The 22933-nt window shown below is 37.7% G+C and overlaps 1 protein-coding gene across 2 annotated transcripts in view; it reads right to left on the bottom strand.

The window, feature by feature from the left end:
• LOC136846497 (alkaline phosphatase-like) overlaps positions 1-22933 on the bottom strand; it is a 138447-nt gene that overhangs the window by 30046 nt on the left and 85468 nt on the right. For both annotated transcript variants that reach the window (XM_067117342.1, XM_067117341.1), the window contains exon 3: positions 6459-6633. In XM_067117342.1, coding sequence (XP_066973443.1) covers positions 6459-6633 — 175 coding nt within the window. The remainder of the gene's footprint in view (positions 1-6458; positions 6634-22933) is intronic.

The raw sequence follows: 22933 nt of genomic DNA on the forward strand, positions 1-22933 counted from the left end.
GCAAAATTTCTAGTTCTACAAACTGCATATTAACCTCGCAGTACAATTTATGCAACCGACAAGAAACACGATTTCGTAGTAAATTGCTCTTTTGTGGAACAGACAGAATGAAAAATGGTACTTAACTGAGAGAACTACTTTTCATGGACAGTATTAACTTTTGGCCATATAATAGAATATAATGGAATATAGAATTTAGGCCAAAGGCCAAGCACTGGGGCGTATGAGGTCATTCAGAGCTGAAACGGAACTTGACAGTAAGAAGGTTTGAAAGGTCTAACAGGAGGAAAACCTCGCAGCTGCAATATGAAACAGTTGTTAAAGAGGGTGGAAAGTCAGGTGGCAGAAAGAGAATATGAACGGATGTACAGTAAAAGGAATGAAAGAGGTTGCAGCTAGGGGCCGAAGGGACGCTGCAGACACTTAAATAATGCCTACAGTGCATTACAGTGCATCAAATGACGGGGTTTGCATTGACGGCACTAACCTCTGCTACATGGATCTTTTGGTCCATGGGGGTCTCAACATGTACCGTAGATATTAAAAGTTTTATGTGGCAGTACTAAATCTACACGACTGACAGATAGATATTACAACTGGCAATTAAATTACAAAAATGTTTTTATTACTGCTGCGTCATTTCAAACCAGGCACCTAAGAGATTTGTAGGCAGCATGATATACGGTATCATTTTCTTTCGGTGTTTGGTACCTTTTTTTTTATGTCCTCTGCTTTCTTCTTATATATTTAAGATCTGTCATTTAGCATCATTCTTCCCAGAAGAAATGGATTTTTATATCAGGGATCTCTTCAATGGAAATAAGTTGAAGGCAAAGTCTCTTATTCCAGATTCCACGAGGCTACTATTATCTTGTTCTGCAGCATAACGTAGAGTGTGTGGCTCTTGAGTGGCGACGAGTAAGGTAGACTATGAGATGCATAGCGGGTGTGCCGTGATGAAGAAACACTGGAGATGGGTTCACCCAGAGAATCAGCTGCCATGGGGAGTCAGCTTTATCATAAATGTAGTACACATGTGAAAATAGACTGAAGATCAAAATAAGGAAAAAAAAAAACAGGACAACTATTGATTTTAATCTAGACTGAGAAATAAACAGAAAAGCGCAGAGGTCTGTCTGCTAGCAAATAATGCGTCCGGTTGACGTGCCCCAGATCACGCCATGTAAAGCATGTTCACACCTACATATGTCTCGCGACTTCACAAAAAAAACAGGAACTTTATTCCTAAACTCGTGTAGCACAAGGAAACAATTTGAAAAGAAAAGTAAAATCTATTAGCATAAAAAAGGGAGTCTGCAAGGCAATAAATTTGTCGCTAAAGAGCTGCGAAGCTAATTCTGCAGTTGCAGTCTTTGTGTGCAAATAAATACCGTATTTAAATAAAAACGTACCCAACCTCTACACCTGACGATAAAAATAAAAACAACTGCTCAGATTCCACAATGATTGATATAAAACTTGCAAAACACGACACTCATACTGCTTATAACACACCACAACTTCAAACTTCACGCAAGCAGGAGAAGAACCTCTCTCCTCCACACAGAATCTTAATAATCATAAATGCACGATATATTGATCTGTTGCGAACAATTCTCCTGCAGCAAAACATTTGGGTGTTTCTTTGCAACTCCTAACTCTTGTGACACTCAGTACTGAGCTTATCTTCGGTTTCCCGTATTGTGGCTGCAATTGCTGTTGTTATTAATTGTAATGCTGACTTTTAGAGTCATTGTTATCCGCTGTAAATATGAAATTTAGATAGCTGGCTTTATAATTTGTACTGCTGACATTTAGACAGTCCTTGTTATTAGTCGCAATGCTGACAATTAGACAGTCCTTGTAATTAGTCGTAATGGTGACATTTAGACAGTTCTTGTTATTTATTAGTTGTAATGGTGACAGTTAGACAGCCCATCTTATTAGTTGTAATAGTGACACTGAGACAGCCCTTGTTATTAGTTGTAATGGTGGCATTTAGAAAGCCCTTGTTATTAGTTGTAATAATGGTGACACTGAGACAGCCCTTGTTATTTAGTTGTAATGGTGACATTTAAATGGCCCTTGTTATTTGTTGTAATGGTGACACTGAGACAGTCCGTGTTATTAGTTGTAATGGTGACATTTATATAGCCCTTGTTATTAGTTGTAATGGTGACATTGAAACAGTACTTGTTATTTAGTTGCAATGGTGGCATTTAGATAGCCCTTGTTATTAGTTGTAATGGTGACACTGAGACAGTTCTTGTTATTAGTTGTAATGGTAACATTCAGACAGCCCTTCTTATTAGTAGTAATGGTGACACTGATACAACAGCCCTTGTTATTAGTTGTAATGGTGACACTGAAACGGCCCTTTAAATTAGTTGTAATGGTGACACTGAGACAGTCCTTGTTATTAGTTGTAATGGTGACACTGAGACAGTCCTTGTTATTAGTTGTAATGGTGACTTTGAGACAGCCCTTGTCATTAGTTTTAATAGTGACATTTAGATAGCCCTTGTAATTAGTTGTAATGGTGATATTTAGACAGCCCTTGTTATTAGTTGTAATGGTGATATTTAGACAGCCCTTGTTATTAGTTGCAATGGTGACATTGAGACAACCCTTGTTATTAGTTGCAATGCTGACATGAGACCGCTGATGTTACCAGCTGTAATGTTGGCATTTAGACAGCCACTGTTATTAGTCGTATTACCAACATTCAGCCGATGTCCAAATTTAAGACTACACTTTCGAAGTGGCTGTTTGTTTTGACAAAGATATCTTTCTTCTTAATCTTTGGAATCTGTGGAGATGCAGTTCTTTCATTTCGTTATCTTTGTGGGTCTTGATTGGGTCTTGATTGGGTCTTGTGGGTCCGTGCTCGTTTCGGGTTTGAAAGATTTTGATGGATAGCCGGGAGAGCCAAAGTGATAACATTGGCATCTCTGTATTTACAGCTGGGTCATTTAGAGGGAAGGAGCTTCAGACGCTGTGTTTGGGATCTCATCATTTGGAGGTAAATATTGACAAATGAGCAGCAGTAATTTGAGTCAGTATTTAAACGATCGAAATGAAATGTGGAAAATTGGTTTACGTCCGTTTCAATATTTTGTATTTGTGTGACAGTTGGTTTACTGTGGCTCTGGTTTATAATTAAGATAATGTGGCATGAGATTAGGGTGAATAACCTGCAATAATTGATATAATGAGTATAATGACAGTATTGTAAGAAAATTGATCCTTCTAGCTGCTCAGCTTATTCGCTGTATACGAAACTGATGGCAGAAGTGACAGGTGTTTCATATTTTTACTTGGCAAATCAGTACAAGACATTTTGTTTAACTTCGTTCGCTTTGGTAATGGTTTGTTACTGATAGTAAATCTGCATGAGCTGACAGAAAATGATTGTCTTTATTGTATTTTGATAACAAGGACTTTTTTAAAATATTGTAAATTTGCAATGAGACATTAGATCTGATCGAGATTGGAGTTTGAACAGTGATATTTTTCCCTTGGAAATAAATGCTTATTATTACTGTACTGGATGATATGTTTGATTTTATTCTGTTTGAAAACTTTACTTTTTTTTCTACGTGCATTCAGCGGTATTGTGATATTAAAGAATACCATTTCTGTTGCAGGTTTCATAAATGTACGTACATTTCCCAGCAGAGACGAGAAGGAGCATAAGAATAAGAATGAGAATATTAAGCTTTGAAAATTGTTAATCAAACGTAAACATTCTCCCAGTATGTCAGTGCTTCATACCTGATACGCAGCTGTCCTTAACATTATACCTAAGCAGTTGCTGATGATCAAGCTGGCCTTACGCTAGCACGGGCTCTTTTTCCATCCAGAGAACTCTGGAATGGGGCTAATCACCCTCCTTATTTTAGCAGGTCAAGAGAAATTAGCTGACCCATTACCACAAAACAAATGTTCAATTTCATCCTGAGCCGAATTCCTTCATGCCAAGGATACGCAGAGCCTCTCTCTTCTTAAGACTGTCGAAAACTCTCAAAGAGGGGAGGAGCGACGGTCATTTGTATCACTTTCGTCAATATACTCACGGGGAGAGCAAAGACTTAAAAGTGAATTCATTAATCCGCACACGCTTTCCACTCGACCAGAGTGCTTTAAATGCATACTGTACCGGTTGTCAGCCCATCACTCCAGGCAGGAGGTCTGCGAAAATCCATCGGCGCCACTCCACGCTTTGCATTTGCAACAAGCTCTGCTGGTCACAACGAGGATCTTAATTCATCTCTCTCTCTCTCTCCCCCTTTCTCTCTCTCACAGTGTGAACAAGGACATACATACAAGTATCATATATATCATATATATATATATATATATATATATATATATATATATATATATATATATATATATATATATATATATGAAGCCATTTCCATACTCATTTGATATTTACAATTAATCGTCTCGAAAAAGTTCATATTAATTTTTATTGTAATGTTATGAAAACTGTTCAGAGAATAAGAACATAGTAGCTTTGGCAAAACTCAAATCACTTGACGCAAAACGTTTGTATCGTCATGGCCTCCAAAAACAGAGAAAATATTCCGCTTAGACCTACCATTTCAAAGAGCGATATCTTTCATGTATAAAATCTTCAGATGGATATCAAGTCTACTTTCTTGTATTTTGGGTGTTTTCCCCTCTCAAATAAAACATTCTGAGGATCTCTGCAGAAAATCCAACGACGTCAATAGCCCTCTTCGCAATATAAAATTATCGAGTGAAGACGTGGACGAGCTAATTACGAAGACCTTATCAACGACGTATTATCAGTTTTGTCCAACAAATAGTCGCCATATTCTGGCAGTTATCCCTCTTGGTCTCGATAAAGCCCTGAAACTAATGTAACTAACAGTGTCGAATAATGTCTTTTTCATTTAATGGTGGTTTTTCTGTACAGCAATCCGAAGTAGCATGGGCAGTTTGATCAGCCTTGGTGTAGCCTAGCTGTCCTATGAAGCCGTAATAATAAACCCAGTTTAGCCTGAGGACACAGCTTGGATGAGGAATGCAGATGACATTTTGATATCTTGGAATCTAATCTGGAGAGATATCAAGAGACTGTGTATCAAACCAAATAAAAATAAACTTGAACGAGGCATTAAATTCTAGGAGGGAGGGACGAGGATAACAGAATTCCTTTTCCGGTTGCAATGATAGCTATGGATGTCACAGATTATCTAGTTCACAGTATATACATGACCCACCTCCTCGTTATCTCAATTCATTTCTTTAGTTATTATTAGTACCCAAACACAGGCTGGGTTGCAAACAGTACATTTTCACGTGCCCTACTTATTTGTTTCCTTAATTAAAAAGATACTGAATCTGAACTGATTCATGAGCAGCCTTGTTCCTTCAAATGCCCCAACCAAAAGATTAAAGAGATGTTTATGAATCGAATTATATTTCCTTGCTACCACCGAAAGAAATGTGGACCAATAGGATCACATCTCCATTCCTGTTAGGCATCAACAAAAATGAGTGAAGTTAGGAAGAGACTATCCTTTTGCTTTTAGCTACACAAATACACAAAATGAACGTAAGGAAAGAAAAAAGGATGAACGTAAGGAAAGAAAAAGGGGAAAACGATGCATCAGTAGCCAAAGAAAACGTTAAATGTAAGAGCCATTTCCGGGCATTTGATGCTAGGCTAACTTTCTATGCAGATCAAACTAACATTCCAGCACATACAGTATATACTGAAAACTGTAACTGAAATCTTATGGAGGAAAAAAAAAAGAAGTTGGGTTTTAGCTTTCTTAATCATAAGCTCCCGCGATATGCAGCTAAGTTTGTTTTGCTTTTCGAACCACAGGGGTTAATGAAGTACTGTAACATCTTAGAAAGGAGAAAAATCCATTATAGAATTGATATTTCTGAAAACAAAACCCACAAAGTCAGTTTAAATCACTTGTTACCGATTTCAATTCCTCATGAAGAAGAAATTAGTAAAAACAGCAGAGACACAGATTCTTTAAAATCTTAGCCAATTCTTTCCAAGTTACTCAATCCAGCTCAATCTTGTCACCCACACATCTTAGGCCACAAGACCTGAAAACAGTCCTTCCTTCTACCTCTTTCCCATTTCCACGCCATTTCCGCCACGGTAGTTTTTTCAATCTAGGACGCAATATGAATCAACTGTCTTGTAACTATCCTATATTGCCAGTTAATTCATCCTTTCCATTCTATAAAAGCCACTGTTCCATCTTCCTCAATCAGACCACCTCAAAATACTCGGTCACTCTGTTCACTTATCCTAACCCTTTCACTTTTAGATTATCGGCTTTATCAACTTATTTATGTGTTATTTATACAGTATATGTGTCGAATTTGTGCAGGTAATCAACAAGAGCTCAAGAACAGATAATAACTCCAGGAGACTAAAAAAATCCTTCGCATCTTACCATGTTTCTGGGCCCAGTCAATGAGTGAAGTGGCCCCAGCCGTGTAACTTGAGAGGCAATCTTCGAACTTGCCTCGATGATCAAGTCCTACTGTGTTTACGTTTGCTTTAACGCCACACATAAGTGCTGTGGCACAGGCAGAAGAGTCCCCAATCTGTGCATCCAAGTTGTAAGTCTGTAAGAAAACAAAAGCAGAAAACATTAGGTTTATCGAGTCAATCAGGTTCCATTGTATAAGGGTTATCAATAAAAATTTTTTGACGTTATCTCTTGAATTAATAAATAAAACACAGAGCCCTTATGATAAGTGATATTATACTCCCATAATTCTTAATTAACTCTACTGCCATTCCTATTATAAAGAAAAAAAAAAAAAAACAGCTAAAATGCTCATCCCATCTGGAACTTTTCCCTTGCCTAGGCATACCTCACTCATACCCAGGTCCATCACTTTGTTGCACTGTCACTACAGAATCAGAAAATCTTATAATTTTGTCACATCCTGGCACAGATCCTTTCTTCAGCATTTTACATGCCCTATTTGCACTTTGTGAATCATCCAGATTTGCTTATCACCTATATTTTATAATCAATAAACCCCTAAAATTCTCGCAATGATTGATTTATATTTATATTAGTAGCGAGAAGCAAGGGCAGGGCAGTTGAAGGACTCCCTGTTTAAAAGCGGCTGCCAGTCATGAACTGGGTCCTTTGTCTCAAGGACTTCTCTTCGGGTGTTTCATTGGCCTCATACAAATCAACGTTGCAATACCTATGGTCATCATCGCCATTAATAAATAATAAATAATAAATAAATAATGTGGCCTCAAGGGAATAAAAACATAAAATTTCCAAGAAATTGATAAAATGGTAAAATTAAATTAACGATACGTTATAAATTTTCAAGAAAACCAGCTTCCTCCACGAACTTCAAAATATCCTCTCTGGGATCTCAGGAAGAACGATAATTACCCTCTTCATCAATGAACTCAGAGAAGAAACGATTTCTCAAGTTCCCAAAGTTGGGGCACTGAACCAGCGCAAAGTGCTACACAGAGACTAATGGCAATAATCCGAAACACACTTTCCCCTGAATGAAATCTTGGCATGAGGGAATTATGATACAAACTAAGTGATGTAGAGTACAATACAAAAATTAAAAAAATATTTAATTATCTGGAAAACAGAAATAAAGTAGCAAAGAGCATTCTATAAATGGGAAATCAAGCTGCAATGATTTTTTTTATCAGATCTAAGGAATCCTCCCTTCCTCTTCTGAAGGAGGAAACTCCCCTTCAAGGGTGCCCTCAAAGAACTGGCCTCCCTAAGGAGCCTTTGGGCATCCTTGAGGTCAGCCCCTCCAGGGCCCCAGCCTGGTAGGATACCTGCCTTCCCCAAGGAACCATTCCCCCAACCTGGCCTTGGGGATGCCTCATCCTGTTCTTCCTCTCACAGCCTGGCAGGAGGAAGCAGCCTCTGGGTCAGAACCTTCCCTTCAAGGCTGCCCTCTAGAGACTGGTGAGCCTTGGGGGCTTTTGGGCCCCATCCTTGAGGTGCTTCAGCCCTCTCCAGGACTGCTTCCCCAGCCTGGCAGGATACCTGCCTTCCTCTGAGGAAGCAGCCTCTGGGTCGGACCATTCCCTTCAAGGCTGCCCTCTAGAGACTGGTGAGTCTTGGGGGCTTTTGGTTCTCATCCTTGAAATTCTTGGGCCCTCTCCAGGATCAATTCCCCAGCCTGGCAGGTTACCTGCCTTCCTCTGAGGAAGCAGCCTTTGGGTCGGACCTTTCCCTTCAAGGCTGCCTTCAAGAGACTGGCGAGCCTTTGGGTCTCATCCTTGAAGTTCTTGGACCATCTCCAAGTCCACTTCCCCAGCCTGGCAAGATACCTACCTTCCTCCGAGGAAACACCCTCTGGGTTGGACCCTTCCCTTCAAGGCTGCCCTCTGGAGAGACTGGTGATTCTTGGGACCTTGCAGGCCCTTTCACAGCCTTTTGGGTCTCATCCTTGAAGTTCTTGAGACCTAGAGACCAGAGCCTTGGAGGCTTTTGGGCCTCATCCAGGTTCTTGGGACCTCTATAGCCTGCTTTCACAACCTGGCAGGATACCTGCCTTCCTCGAAGCAGCCTCTGGGTCGGACCCTTCTCTTCAAGGCTGCCCTCTCTAGAGACTGGTGAGCCTTGGGGGCTTTTGGGCCTCATCCTTGAAGTTCTTGGGACCTCTCCAGGCCTGCTTTCACAGCCTGGCAGTATACCTGCCTTCCTCCGAGGAGGCAGCCTCTGGGTTGGACCCTTCCTTTCAAGGCTGCCCTCAAGAAACTGGTGAGCCTTGGGGGCTTTTGGGCCCTCTCCAGGCCTGCTTCCCCAGTCTGGCAGGATGCCTGCCTTCCTCTAAGGAAGCAGCCTCTGGGTCGGACCATTCCCTTCAAGGCTGCCCTCAAGAGACTGGAGAGCCTTGGGGGCTTTTGGGCCTCATCCTTGAAGTTCTTGGGCCCTCTCCAGGCCTGCTTCCCCAGCCTGCCAGGATACCTGCCTTCTTCCAAGGAAGCAAAATCTCGGGGTTGGACCCTTCCCTTCAAGGCTGCCTTTAAGAGACTGGTGAGCCTTGGGGGTTTTTGGGCCTCATCCTTGAAGTTCTTGGGCCCTCTCCAGGCCCACTTCCCCAGCCTGGCAGGATACCTGCCTTCCGCCAAGGAAGCAGCCTCTGGGTCGGACCATTCCCTTCAAGGCTGCCCTCAAGAGACTGGAGAGCCTTGGGTGCTTCTGGGCTTAATCCTTGAAGTGTTTGGGCCCTCTCCAGGCCTGCTTCCCCAGCCTGGCAGGATATCTGCCTTCCTCTGAAGAAGCAGCCTCTGGGTTGGACCCTTCCCTTCAAGGCTGCCCTCAAGAGACTGGCGAGCTTTGAGGGCATTTGGGTCTCATCCTTGGAGTTTTTGGGCCCTCTCCAGGCCCGCTTCCCCAGCCTGGCAGGATACCTGCCTTCCTCCGAGGAAGCAGCTTCTGGGTCGGACCCTTCCCTTCAAGGCTGCCCTCAAGAGACTGCCGAGCCTTGGGGACCTTTGGGCCTCACCCTTGCCCTTAGAGAAGGGCTTGTATAGGCAGCTTTTGGACTCCATCCTGAGGAGGGCTTTCTTCTTGTTTTCTCGTCCTCTTCTGAATTTCCATTTCCATAGTCTTGATGCAGTACTCTTTAGGAAGTTCTGTTTTAGCCTCTTTATCTTCTCCTTTTGAATGATCTGCGTTGATATGCAAATCCCCTCACCATACTCTTTACTTTCTCTTACCCAGTTTTTTATGACACCAGTCCTTTTTCAAATATGACATCTTGCTGTGATCCTCATAATGGAGGTGGTTCAAAGTTACTTCAAGGAAAACATGAGGTTTTTAATTAAACACTTCATATAAATTCTAAAGGTCAGGCAAGATATATTTATAAGATGTCTTCACTATTTTTCCAGGATCCTTTTAAAAAATATTGATAGTCGTCTTTCATGCTCCTGAAGCAAGATCCACTAGGAAATTATTATTATAGAAGATGTTGATTTGAAAATAATTTATTTAAATTTATGAGGACCCATTGATTTTTAAATGAACAAAGAAATGGTAACCACTGAAATAATTGAGGCCTAGAGAAACGAATATGCAAAAATAAAGATTCTGGATTTTTCTCCATGAAACGTTTGTTTATTTGTTTGAATGCAGCCAGTGCGAGTTCTGGAGGCTGCAAGCAGAAGGAGACGAAGACAGCTGGATTCCTGAAGACTTCTCCAGGAAGCAGTGATAATCCAATGGGTGTTTATCCAGTTCTTTGGGGAGCTGAAGGCGGATCGTCCGCCAACATCAAAGGGAACAGCGGGGATCCTGAGTCGCATCAAGACGTCTCCAAGAAGACTAGTTGCAATTCCAATGGGCGATTCTCCAGCTGATTCAGATCTTGGTGTTTTAGGTCTTTTGGAGAGCATCTTAAAATGATCCGAGGAGTCGTTTTTTTAACAGATTTAATGAATCTGAAGACTTGATGGGTATAAGGCCAATGGTCGCTTCTTTTTTCTCCAGATGAATGCTTTGTTCAGAGCTTTTATGCAAAGATGACATTTCAAAAAGATCCTGGAGTTAATGACAAACGTCTTCAAATAAATATAAATTGAACAGAATTAATGAGTTCATTGACCTTTAGAATTTACTGAAGTTTTAATTAAATTCATTTGTGGTAAGTTCTGATGTAATTGATAAACAACCTCCATTGATCCTCATAAGGGGAAGGGGGGAGGGAAGGGGCAAGGGAATTTAAAACGGGAAGGATCCTATGGGGTCGGAGCTCCTGAAGGGGATATGGGGATTTCTGGGGAATAAGGAAGGGGAAGGGGAGGGGAGTGGGAAGGGGAGGCTGCAGCAGAAGGAGGGACAGGGACATACACAGAAGTGATAATCCAGCCACACAGGAGCAGAGACAGAAAGGCAACCAAGGAAATTAATATAATATATGTATAGTCTTTATAAAATCTTGTCAGGAATCTCTGGAGCTGAAGACGAGATTGGAACGTCTCATAAATATAAATTGCTTGACCAAAGTGTTTAACACACACACAACTCCAATTATATTATGTGCATAGGGGGTAGGGGGGGATGGGATATATAGGGGAAGGGGAGGGGAGGGACATACACAGAGCGCACACACACACAGAAAGGCAACAAGGAAATTATATATATATATATATATATATCTTGTCTATATATATATTATATATAGGTTATTACACATACATATATATATTATACATGTATATATATATATATATATATATATATATATATATATATATATATATATATATATATATATATATATATATATATACTATATAATATACATATTATATATAATATATATATATATATCTATACATAATATATATATATATATATATATATATATATATATATATATATATATATATATATATATATATATATATATAATTTATATATACAATATCCTGCAGAGTGAAATACCAAAAATATACAAACGGAAAAAATAATTGAAGGTGCAATCTTAATAACATTTTCACTGCGAATGCACTTAGTGTCCTGTAGTAATACGTGAAGGAATGCAACTATTATATTTGTATGATTCCTTCTCATTTTATAGCACAAATCTTCCGTCAGAATTACTCTTTGAAATGGTTTTTGAAGGGAAAAGAAGAGGAAGAAGAAGAAGAAGAAGAGGAAGAAGAAGAGACTCTTTAAGGTTTGGCTTTTAGCTTCCTCGTCGTCATTCTTAATTCTTCTTCTCTATTTCATTCACAGGTTCTCCCCCTTTTGCAACATGGAGAGCACAAACACAGACCTTCTCTTTCCAATGTTTACATTCATGTTTAAACGATGACTGCACCCGGAACGCTGCCGAAAAAAGTAATAATTAGATGCTAATAATGCTGCTTCAAGCAGACTTAGAGAAAGGGGTTCCAAGAGGAAACTAGTTGACACGGAGAGGGGAGAAAGTGGCCGGCCTGCACACAGCTTTCTAAAGTTTTCCACAACTATGAAGAAGGTGGAAGCTGGCAAAGAGAAATAGCATACGTTCAAGCGAAGGGCCTCGCCGGTGGTTCAGCAAAAGTAGACAGGAAAAAGAAAATAAAATCTCATTTTATAGAGCAGCTAAACATTTTTAAAAGATATTTTCTTCATAAACACAAGAGTTGTTTGTTTACTTCCACTCCTGAAAACAACCCTTGACATGCCAAAGGAACGCGTTTCTCGAGAGGAAAAATATTATGTTTAAAACTAAGAATTTTGCAGTCCAGAAATTTAGTACCATTACAAGCGCACTACAGTTTGTCACGGGTAGGCGAAGGAGGGATTTATAAACACTTAGAAGAAAAATGAAAGTTTAGATGGTAACAAAACCACAAGAACATGGCTACAGTTAGCACATTCCGGTAACATTGCACATCAGTGCACATCAGTGTACTGGTATGAGACCCCCCGTTAGGAAACAACGCATAAAATCTTGCATGTGTACGACCGGCATGTGGGCATGATATATATATATATATATATATATATATATATATATATATATATATATATATATATATATATATATATATATATATATATATTATATGTATGTATATATATTGCCTATAAATACATAAAAAGTCACTAGTGTGAAACTGTTCAAAATTTCTGTGGTACATTAGTGAAAGTACCACAGAAATTTTGAAGTTTCACTGGTATATTAGAGACTTTTTATGTATTTATAGGCAATATATATATATATATATATATATATATATATATATATATATATATATATATATATATATATATATATATATATCCTGCCCACATCCAGGTCATATATACATATATATATATTTTCCTGCCCACATCCAGGTCATACACACGCAAGATTTTATATACTGTACATATATATATATATATATATATACATTATATATATATATATATATATATATATATATATATATATATATATATATATATATATATATATAATGTGTAATGTTATTTTAACGATGAACGACAATGAAGTTCTTGGAAGTAACACAGCAATCTTTGTAACCGATGAAACATCGGAATTCTTCCGTAGCCTCGGCGTTATGTTTCAGCCAAGAAACGCTACATGTCACAATGATGTATAAATTTATTTTAGAACTTCTGTCATTCTTTCAGGGGGGGCCTTCTACACCCAACAGCTTTCCGATGACGTCCCACTTCCGGATACCTATCATTCCGAGTTTAATCCAATTTTCAATCCACAGTTTTCATTGGACATTGAAAAAGAAAATAATGATAAATTGAAGAGGGCTTTTAACTATATTTGAAGATGACTGCAAGGCTTCCTCCTCAGTGCATGACATTTTATCCTTTTTCATTCTCAAATGCAATTTCCCTGACGAATGGGAATCACGTACAGACATATCCCAACGTTTGCGTAAGCAATGATTGTAGCAATTACAGGCTAATTTGCATCCTTCTGCTCTCTTAAGCGGTTAAAAACTTATATTTAAAATTGATTTAGTACTTCGTGTCCTTGTTTGAGGCGTCCCTTCGGCCCCTAGCTGTATCCATTTTGTAGTCTCTTACTTAACCTCCACTCACGATTCCTTTCATCAATCTTGCTGTCCAACACCAACAATTACTCCTCAGTGCAGCTGCGGGTTTTTCTCTCAGTTTCACCTTCAGATCCTTGTCCTGTATTCCACCTTCTTGAATTCCTCCTTGGGAGAGTGGGTTCCGTTCTCAGCCAGCACTCTGCTGGCCGCGAGTTCGAATCTCCGACCGGCCAATGAAGCATTAGAGGAATTTATTTCTGGTGATACAAATTCATTTCTCGCTATAATGTGGTTCGAATTCCACAATAAGTTGTAGGTCCCGTTTCTAGGTAACCAGTTGGTTCTTAGCAACGTAAAATAAGTCTAAGCCCTCGGACCAACCCTAGGAGAGCTGTTAATCAGCACAGTGATCTGGTTAAACTAAGGTATACTTAACTTTTTTCACCTTCTTTGTTTCCTAGAAACCTTCTATTTTCCTGTCCAACCACTCCAGAGCCATCTCTTCACTGTCTTAAGCACTGAATGGCCAACAGTGCTCCTGTACTTGGCTTGACGACCTAAATTTCATGACACTCAAAATTCATAACCTCGTGTCCTGGCAACCTTCCTGGCAGGTAGCTAAGCTAATCAACTGACTTGGAGAAGTTCGGTACTTGTTGTCAGTCCCAAATTATTCAAGCTCATTTGAGTGTGTTGTTCTGCCTGCCAAGGATGAGAAGCTGTGACGTAACAATGGAGAGAGCAGGTATCCGCTTAACCTAACATTTCATTAAGGGATAAAGGTGTGTTTCTGACTGTTATAAACATAACATAACACACACAAAAGCTGTCGACACACTGGGTGTAGCATCCCACAGAGCAGTCAACGTCGTCACAGAAGGCACAACGCCCCCCCACCAAAAAAAATACTTCAACAAAATCTGTATGTACAGAAGATACAATGTATTACTAACATGTTTTTCTTCTTAAATTGTTGGGATCTCTCTCATGCCAGGATTATATTTTTACAAGGATAATCATATAGCCACTAGAGAAGTGACAGAAATAATCTTTGGGTTTTTTTTATAAAAAAAAAAATCCCGGCAATTTGGAATGGTGTATGAGAGATTATGCATGAAAAGCTGGTAACAGGATTCGGAGGGGATGAATAAAATATCAATATTTTTGCGTAAAAAAAAAAAAAAAAAAAATTTTAAGCAAAATTATACACGCACAAAATATCGCGTCAAAAAAGCTGACAGTCTTTGACCACCCAAAATAGGCATCAATGTTGAAGGCTATCTACTATGGCGTTGTCTTTACTTTGTTTCCTTTGGCTACAAAGCAGAATCCATCGCTGTATGTAAGGGTTCAGATTTGGCCTCCGCAAAGGTCACGTGCTTGAGAGGCTGTACATGCGGGACTTGCAGTGCCTAACGCTAACACATACGAAACTCACAATATCTGTAATTAGCTATGGCATCCATCTGACAAGTCTAATGAGCTGATAAAACATTATAATCTGTCGTACAAGAGCAATATACGACTAATGCGATCATCTTCACGCCAATTTTTTAGTGTCTGAGATCTCATGACTCTGCGATTCCTGTGCCAGGGACTTTCTGTACTGGTTTGAACTGCGTCGTTTTCGGGGAACGGTAAGTTATCAGTACCACGTCTATCCCACGAGAGGAAAATTCTGTGAAATGAAAGATTATATGAAAGATTCTTTTCGTACACCTGCTGGCTTCAACTATGGATGCTTCGGGCACGGGGCCAAATGAACGAGGTCATTACACTCACGGTACATCATTCATTAATGATAGTTATGGGTGCCAAAACTCCATGACGGTATATCCCGCTATCTTCGTAGTTATTTCAGAAGTTTTTCTTTTTTTTTCTTCTTTTTTTTTTTAGGGAAGGAGCGGGGGAGACAAGCGTAGATTAAATATTTGTTGGTAGGAATCTCTAGTCATTACTTCTGAGAGTCGAGAAAAATGTTACAAATGTCAAATCGATGTACAGAGAAGGAGAAACCAGATTATATAACTATTATTTCGGTGAAAACTTGCAAAAACATGAATTTTAAATACACACACATATATCCATATATATATACATATATATATATATATATATACAGTATGTATATATATATATATATATATATATATATATATATATATATATATATATATATATATATATATATATATATATATATATATATATATATATATATATAACAAAAATATAATTGGCCATAAGGCTCTGGAGAGCTCAACACTACATGTGATTAAATATCCTAAGTCACATTAAAAAGAAAGAAATAAGAACAAAACAGAGCCAAGGAAAATGGGATTTGTACTAATGAGGAAGACGAGAAAGAAGATGGGAATTAAAAGAGAGACTTTAGCAGCAGAGGAAGTAAACGGAAACTGATACAGATGATGATGATGAAGGTGAATTGATCTGAGAGGGACGCAATGAAGCCGTACAGTGGAGGGGAGGAGAACGAAGGATTAAAACGAAACGAAAAGGTCAAAAGAAAGGTGGACAGAATGAAGACATAATGTGGAATGAAACCTGATGCAACGGGGAATGAAAGTGAACGATGCAATGTGAATAAGAGTGAGAACCAGGCGCTGGAAAAGTAGTGCAAGCTATGAGGCCTTGATTTGAAATGGAGCCGTTTCAAAGGCAAAAGCCCTCCGACTACTACTACTACTACTACTACTACTACTACTACTACTAGGAAATAAAAAATATTTCAATTTACATTTTCATCTTGAATATTAAGAAAATTTTACGCCACCAAAACTCATGGATTTCAGCGTTTGATTTCAATTACAAAAATTGTAGAAAATTACAGGGATGGAAATTAGTCAGGATAACCAACATAAAACTTCAAAAAGTACAGCTCACAACAATCAGTTGACAGACTAATACAAAAAGAAAATTTCTTTTCAGTCACGTCAAATTATCCAACGATCGTATTTTCTAACAAGAAACGGAATGAGAAATACAGGTCTCTATATCAGTACCGAAAATGCTTCCTTCCTCGCGGTGAAATTATAATTCTTATTGCGTACTTTTCCCTTCCACGATTTGATCAAAGCCCGCCCGTACGCTGATCATTAATACTTTCATCGCCAACACCACCGTCGTATTTACGACCCTGAATATACCCCCAGCACTGCCATGTCTCGCTTCGATTCATTCCGCGCGCTGTGATTTCATTTTTCCGTTCTGCCCTTTCTCCTCCTTCCGTTCATCGGAGTTTCCTTCTGCACATCTTCCCCTGACTGTTTATCCCCAGGTTGCTCGTCTTTGACGACAGGTGTTACGTTATAAATAAACATGATGAACGCTCAGCAGGTGCACTGAGGCGCCTAAGAGGGTTACTGCAACGGCCGCATACCTTTGAAAGAAATGGCAGCTGTAGAAATGAAATTGGAAATAGGCAATAGTAATAATGAAGATAATAAACACCGCATCCACTTCTACGTCTGTTTATTATCACTATCGTGTTATTCAAATACCCCTTAAGTTGCTAAGCGAGATTCCAAAAATCTGGTTTCACAATGTAAAGAGTAATGAATAAATTAAAATAAAAATAAATATAAAATAGAAAATTAGAGAAATAAACCACAAGGCAAACAAATCAAAAGGATAAATACATATTTGCATACACAGTTTCGAGAATAGTCTAAAAGAATTTTAAGGCAAGGCTGCAGTTCACTTTCGGCTAGTTTCGAGGAGCACTATTCACTCTGAAATGTGAAACATTCAACATCGATAACACTGCCGTGAAGACTGGCCCACATCTTTGCAGTCCAGGCAATAGTGGACCTCAGGTACAATGTCTCACATTGCGGCACCTCAGCACAATATGAATGCTGACTCAACGAAATGTGTGGCTAGCACGTACGTCAAAGGCACATGCACTGAAGGAGATACCGTTATTTCTCCGATGAAATCTAACTTACGTATGACAGCCACGCAGGATTTCTCCCATTTGAAGTTTAAATATTGATTTCTATTGCCGGTGGGCAGTTGTGTCGAGATTCTAAAATGTATAGATTAACGGAGGACTTTCACATCTAAGTGAGAGAACAATATTTCAATACTGGAAAAAAAAAAAGAATCGAAGTATATGAAAGGTGTGTAAATAAGATGTACAAACATCGCCAATCGGGGCAGCTTTGAATGATGTGTACGTTACGTGCTGCCAGAGAAATAACGCTTTATAAAATACAATTTCACTCGACTATAGCATCAGATATTCTAACATATTCAGAATCGCTATGTTGAGCCGCTCCCTGTGCGCAAAATTAGCAGTCGGGATCATGGTTCAAGAATGCTTGCTCAATAAAATCTTAGTTTTGTCAGAGTTCGGCATCTTCCCACACTGTACAACTTGCTGGTTCGCTCTTAAGTCTAAACCATAACTAGAGCAGTAACCAATTATTTCACGTTTGGGAAGAGCAAATAACTGCAAAAAAAGAGAAGCATCACCAGCATACTGGACTGCCTTTATTCATAGAGACGAAACCAACGCCGGTCTCAGATCATGTCCCTGTAGAATAACTCATAAAATAAATCTAGGTCCATTTCAGAAAAAGCAATAGGAACCGGCATCCTTTACCCGTTGTTAAAAAACGCTTTGCATAAGGTTAAATACAACATTATTTTCCACACATGCCCTTAAGGGCAAATGTTAATTCAAATCAGACGGGATAGTTTCACAATGAAAGTTAACTACAGCTTTATGTCGAAGTCTACAGGGGTATTACAGCACTGAAATGTTTACTGCAACCTAATTTTTGTCACGAGAAAAGTTTCTAGATTCAAATTACCGACAAAGATGGACTGACAAAAACAAAGATTAATTTGTCATCAGCCTCAGAAACGACGGAACGGAGGAAGATTCGTGTTGGCTGTTGCATCTTTTCTTCTCTTCAGGAAAAATATTTTAATATAAAAAAAATATAATAATGAGAGTACAGTTTAGAAGAAAGCACTAAAGGAACACTAAATAAGTAATAAGTAATAAGTAAATAAATATATATATATATATATATATATATATATATATATATATTATACAATATATATATATATATTATACATTTATATATATACATACATTTATATATATACGTATACATACATACATATATATATATATATATATTGTATACATACACCCCTGGAGATTACGGGAGAGCCCTTGATGAAGTTCTCAGTCACCTCATCATTTATCACATATTCTTCATATTGTCAAGAATAATCTCTCTCTCTCTCTCTCTCTTCCATGAGGTGTTCGGGAAAGCTAATTTATTCATATCTTTTGTTATTATTCAATCCTTCTACTTTAGACTACAAATACTCTTCATAAGCAAATTAAACGAGAGATTAGATAATACTTATGTCCTTTGTCTGACACTTCAGTCATCTAGTCCCGTCTTATTGAAAATACGGAACACGGAATCGAAGACAAAGGGTCCTGTACCTACTTTAACACAACACTGTCACACTGCAAGGGGACTTAGCAGTTCCTTTGATCTTCGTGTTCTTCCTTGACAAGACGAAAAAGTAGAAATTCTTTCTTCGACTGAGCTATTACCATTTGTACCAGTTATGCTCACTTCAAAGTACTACACTTTTCAGTATCTATACGCATACGTTTGTATTACTTTTTGTTATGTCTTTTAAAGTATGTTAATGATTAGATCTATCAGTTTTGTTTATCTGTGGTTGGTTTTAATTTCCTGATTCGTGGTTATTTATCGCTTTCCTTGCGTTTCAAGGTGGAGCGAAACAGTCTTAGCATTATCATTCAGAAATCTACACAGGCCCTGCTCTAATGGACTAAATTAATGTTATTTAGTAAGTTTGTTTTTTATTAGCTGTGTTTACGAAGCACTGGGTCCTTGTTTATTGCTAGAAAATAAGCCACTTAATTTTTTGTCTCTTCATAAAGTCTAGATTTCGTTGCACGGCTCTAAAACGTTAAGTTGCTGCATGCTTCACAACTAGGCTATGTTTTACCCGGTTATCATGTAGTATTATCAACAAATTTCAGGCTGTTCATCTCAATTACGTAATAGGATAAGCACAGTGTAGCTAAGGATACTTTACATTTTCAGGATTGCTGCACATTAAGATATATATACAGAATATACATTAGTGTGTGTATATATGTATATATATATATATATATATATATATATACATGTATATATACACATATATACATACATTATACACACACACCCGCACACAATATATATATAATGTATATATATATATATATATATATATATATATATATATATATATATGTGTGTGTGTGTGTGTGTATGTGTATATATATATATATATATATATATATATATATATATATATATATATATATATATATATATATATATATATATATATAGATATATACAACGTCTAAACACTTTTATCTTGTTATTTTTTACGTTTCTGTACACAATTTCTTGTCTTCTGCCAAGTAAAGAATAAAAAACTCATGCAAGCGCCCTTTGTTAGCGTGATGCCACACCCAAATTCTGCAGGATTCTAAAAAAATAATAAACTAGGTAACAAAGCTTTTTATTACAAGACTTGAAATCACATAATAATATTTGAGGCTGACCGAATCCTAACCTACCCACATAATTAGGTTCCAAAGCATAAGTCATTTTTCCAAAATGGCCAATGGTCTCAGTGGGTCTTGTGATTGCCTAAAACTATGTTTAAGAATTTACTCTAGATTAAAAGTTTATTTCATCTTATGAGAAGTGGATTTAAAAAAAAATTTTTCCATACAATCTAAAATAATGTAACGATTCTGAAATAATTTTTATAACTTTAAGAACAAACCCTACATTCAATCCTAAGCTAAATTAGCGTATACCTATATCGAATCTTTATAAATATTTTGACCACCGTTCAGAGAAATTTCATTTAACGACATGGGTTCCATTTTTGATGTCACAATACTTCTCACTTTGAATTCACAGACCTTCTACTGTAAACATCTATGCAGGACGTTTACCAGACACTTCATTCTTCAACTTACTTTCCCTAACACTTTATTACTTAATTTCATTTCTTAACGCTCTTTTACTCAACCTTAGTTTCCTAATACATCATTTCTTATCTTTTTCTAACACTTTATTGCTTAACTTTATTTTCCTAATAAATTATTATCTACTTCATTTTCCTATCACTTTATTACTCAACATTATTTTCCTAATACATCATTACTTAACTTCATTTTCCTAACACTTAATTCTTCAGCTTTATTTTCCTAATACATTATTATCTACTTCACTTTCCTATCACTTTATTACTCCACTTTATTTTCCTAATACCTTTATTTCTCAACTTGATTTTCCTACCACTTTATTACTCAACTTTATTTCCCTATTACGTTATTACTAAACTTAATTCTTATCTCTTTACACGATAAACTAAAAATACAATAAGGACACACTGACATAAGCACACCCACGAAAATACACACGAAATCCAACATGAAGAAACCGATGTATGTAATGTTTACGGCATTTAAACTGCTGCTTTTTTTTCCTTCTCAAGTTCACCACCTTGAAGACGCCTCTGAAACTCCGTCTCAAAAACTCCGGGCACAGGTGGAAAAGGCAGCAGTCTTTACATACCGTTACTTTCATACAAAAAAAAAAAAAAAAAAAAATGCCCCGAAGTTTATTCGGCGCAGTCGAGTTTTCTGTACATTGTATAATCAAGGCCTCCGGAAATAAACCTATCTTTCGGTGGTCTCGGTATAATGCTGTATGAGCCGCGGTCCATGAAACTTTAACCATGGTCAGTTGGTGGCCTGGCCTATATCGTTGCCAGACGCACGATTATGGTTAATTTTAACCTAACATAAAATAAAAACTACTGAGGTTAGAGGGCTGCAGTTTGATGTGTTTGATGACTGGAGGGTGGATAATCAACATACCAATTTGTAGCCCTCTAACCTCAGTAGTTTTTAAGATCTGAGGGCGAACAGAAAAAAGTGTGGACGGACAAACAAAGTAGGGACAATAGTTTTCTTTTTAGAAAACTGAAACTAGAAAATGAGTGGGCATGCAACAGCGTAATATTTTTACACTGAGCTACACCAGATATACCAGTCGAATTTATTGGTGGCAATGCCAATCACTGGAGTTTACTACTTTTGAATGATTTCACTTAATCTTTCTCCAATCACAACATGTGGAAGGTCCTAGCGCACATATATAAATATACATACATACACACAAACACACACACACACACAGATATATATATATATATATATATATATATATATATATATATATATATATATATATATATATATATATATATATATATATATATATATATATATATATATATATATATATATATATATATATATATATATTATGTCATTTAGTCACGTATTAATCTTATATATTCAAGAATATTAATATAAAAATATCATTTAATATCTAACTCACTACACCGTGGGAATAACTAACACCCAAGGGGAATTGTAATTGATAATTGCATCTCCTCGGCCGGGATTCGAACCTAGGCCTTTCGCTTAAATACAGTGATCGACAGTCATTTTCGAACATTCGGCTGTCAAGATCCAGATGCACTTGTACTGACTCGTTTATTCTATTTTATTCTCACCCGTTTCTTTCGTTACAGACTAAGAAACCAAAATTGCAAGGGAATTTTTGCAATCATGACATAATTATGTTCATCCACTTTCTTTTTTAGCATTTTCGTGGTGTCTGAAAGATAAAATGATAATCGTTTATTTTCTAGCTAATATATATGTTCACAGTTAATTAAGTTCAGATTTATAAAAACAGCAGTATCCCTGTGTTTGTCATAAGAAGTTTTCACCTGGTTGTCTATCTCCCGCCTTTTGAGATGTTGACGTGACTTTTGCCTCTTGACTTGACTTCCCTGTCAAAACCTATATTGTGAGAGGGGCCTATTTGTCATATTCTTAACACTAACATCTTCCCTACTAACATGAATTATCACCTTTGCCTGGGAATCTAAAGGGATTTTTTTCCAAAGCACAGCACCATTTTGGGAGTCAGTGTGATAAGGTCTAGTTAGGCTAAAAACATCAAAAATAAGGATTAGGTCGTGTATGGTTGGGACTCAGTGCCCGATGTTTGGCCGCCAGAGGAGACTCAGGAGCCACCATCTTGTAGGTTTGAGCCAACATCATCCCATCTTTAACGAGTTCCCCCGTAGGGGAGTAGCGCCGTTAGTGCACCTCATGCGGTGCACTGCAGGCATTACTTAAGATTCTTTGCAGCGTCCCTTCGGCCACTAGCTGCGACCCCTTTCGTTCCTTTTACTGCACCTCCTTTCATATTCTCTCTA

This window comes from Macrobrachium rosenbergii, chromosome 15 (assembly GCF_040412425.1).
Source record: "Macrobrachium rosenbergii isolate ZJJX-2024 chromosome 15, ASM4041242v1, whole genome shotgun sequence".
Taxonomy (NCBI): domain Eukaryota; kingdom Metazoa; phylum Arthropoda; class Malacostraca; order Decapoda; family Palaemonidae; genus Macrobrachium; species Macrobrachium rosenbergii.